Source organism: Eimeria mitis, genomic scaffold, assembly GCF_000499745.2.
Source record: "Eimeria mitis Houghton genomic scaffold, Emh_scaff581, whole genome shotgun sequence".
Lineage (NCBI taxonomy): Eukaryota > Apicomplexa > Conoidasida > Eucoccidiorida > Eimeriidae > Eimeria > Eimeria mitis.
In genome coordinates this window covers 13,302-13,881 of record NW_013574056.1, presented here as the reverse complement: position 1 = coordinate 13,881, position 580 = coordinate 13,302, and the positions used below count along the sequence as shown (strand labels likewise).

At 48.4% G+C, this 580-nt stretch overlaps 1 protein-coding gene across 1 annotated transcript in view; it reads right to left on the bottom strand.

Moving 5' to 3' along the window:
* The window catches only part of EMH_0016870 (uncharacterized protein), a gene marked incomplete at both ends in the record, with an annotated part of 6,814 nt that overhangs the window by 712 nt on the left and 5,522 nt on the right, over positions 1-580 (bottom strand). The window contains 2 exons of the mRNA XM_013500756.1: positions 55-155; positions 409-580. Of these exons, the coding sequence (XP_013356210.1) occupies positions 55-155; positions 409-580 (273 nt within the window). The remainder of the gene's footprint in view (positions 1-54; positions 156-408) is intronic.

The following is a 580-nucleotide window of genomic DNA, read 5'->3' as shown; positions in this document are numbered from 1 at the left end:
AGTCCGATTCAGGACGAACAGCAACAGAACGAATTGAAGCGTCCCTCTCCGTACCTTTTGCTGCTGCTGCAGATGTTCAGGGGCTCCGGAAGGGGAGCTGAGGGTTTGGGTAGCACCGAGTGACATAAAGCCAAAACGAGCAACGCGTCTTGAGCCTGTGCCGCAAACCCTAAACCCTAAACCCTAAACCCTAAACCCTAGATTTCAGCGTGTGAAAGCCGAATGCTGCTATCATTACAGCTGCAGCAGCAGCCGCAGCATCTGCAGCATCTGCAGCAGCAACAAGTTGCAATTTGCTGCTGCATGGATGACTTTATGTCTAGCAATGGATCCTAAACCCTAAACCCTAAACCCTAAACCCTAGACCCTAAACCCCAAACCCTAAACCCTAGACCCTAACCCCTAAACCCTAAACCCGAATGCGTACCTTTTTGCGGTGTTCTGGTGAGGCAGCTGCGAGTCCAGAGAAGAAGCTTTTAGTGTTGAAGTTGACGTGACCATTGGGACAGATGGTTTTGTCTTGTTCTTCTTTTTCAGTTTTTTTTTTTCCTCTTCGCAAATATTCACTTTCACCAACCAA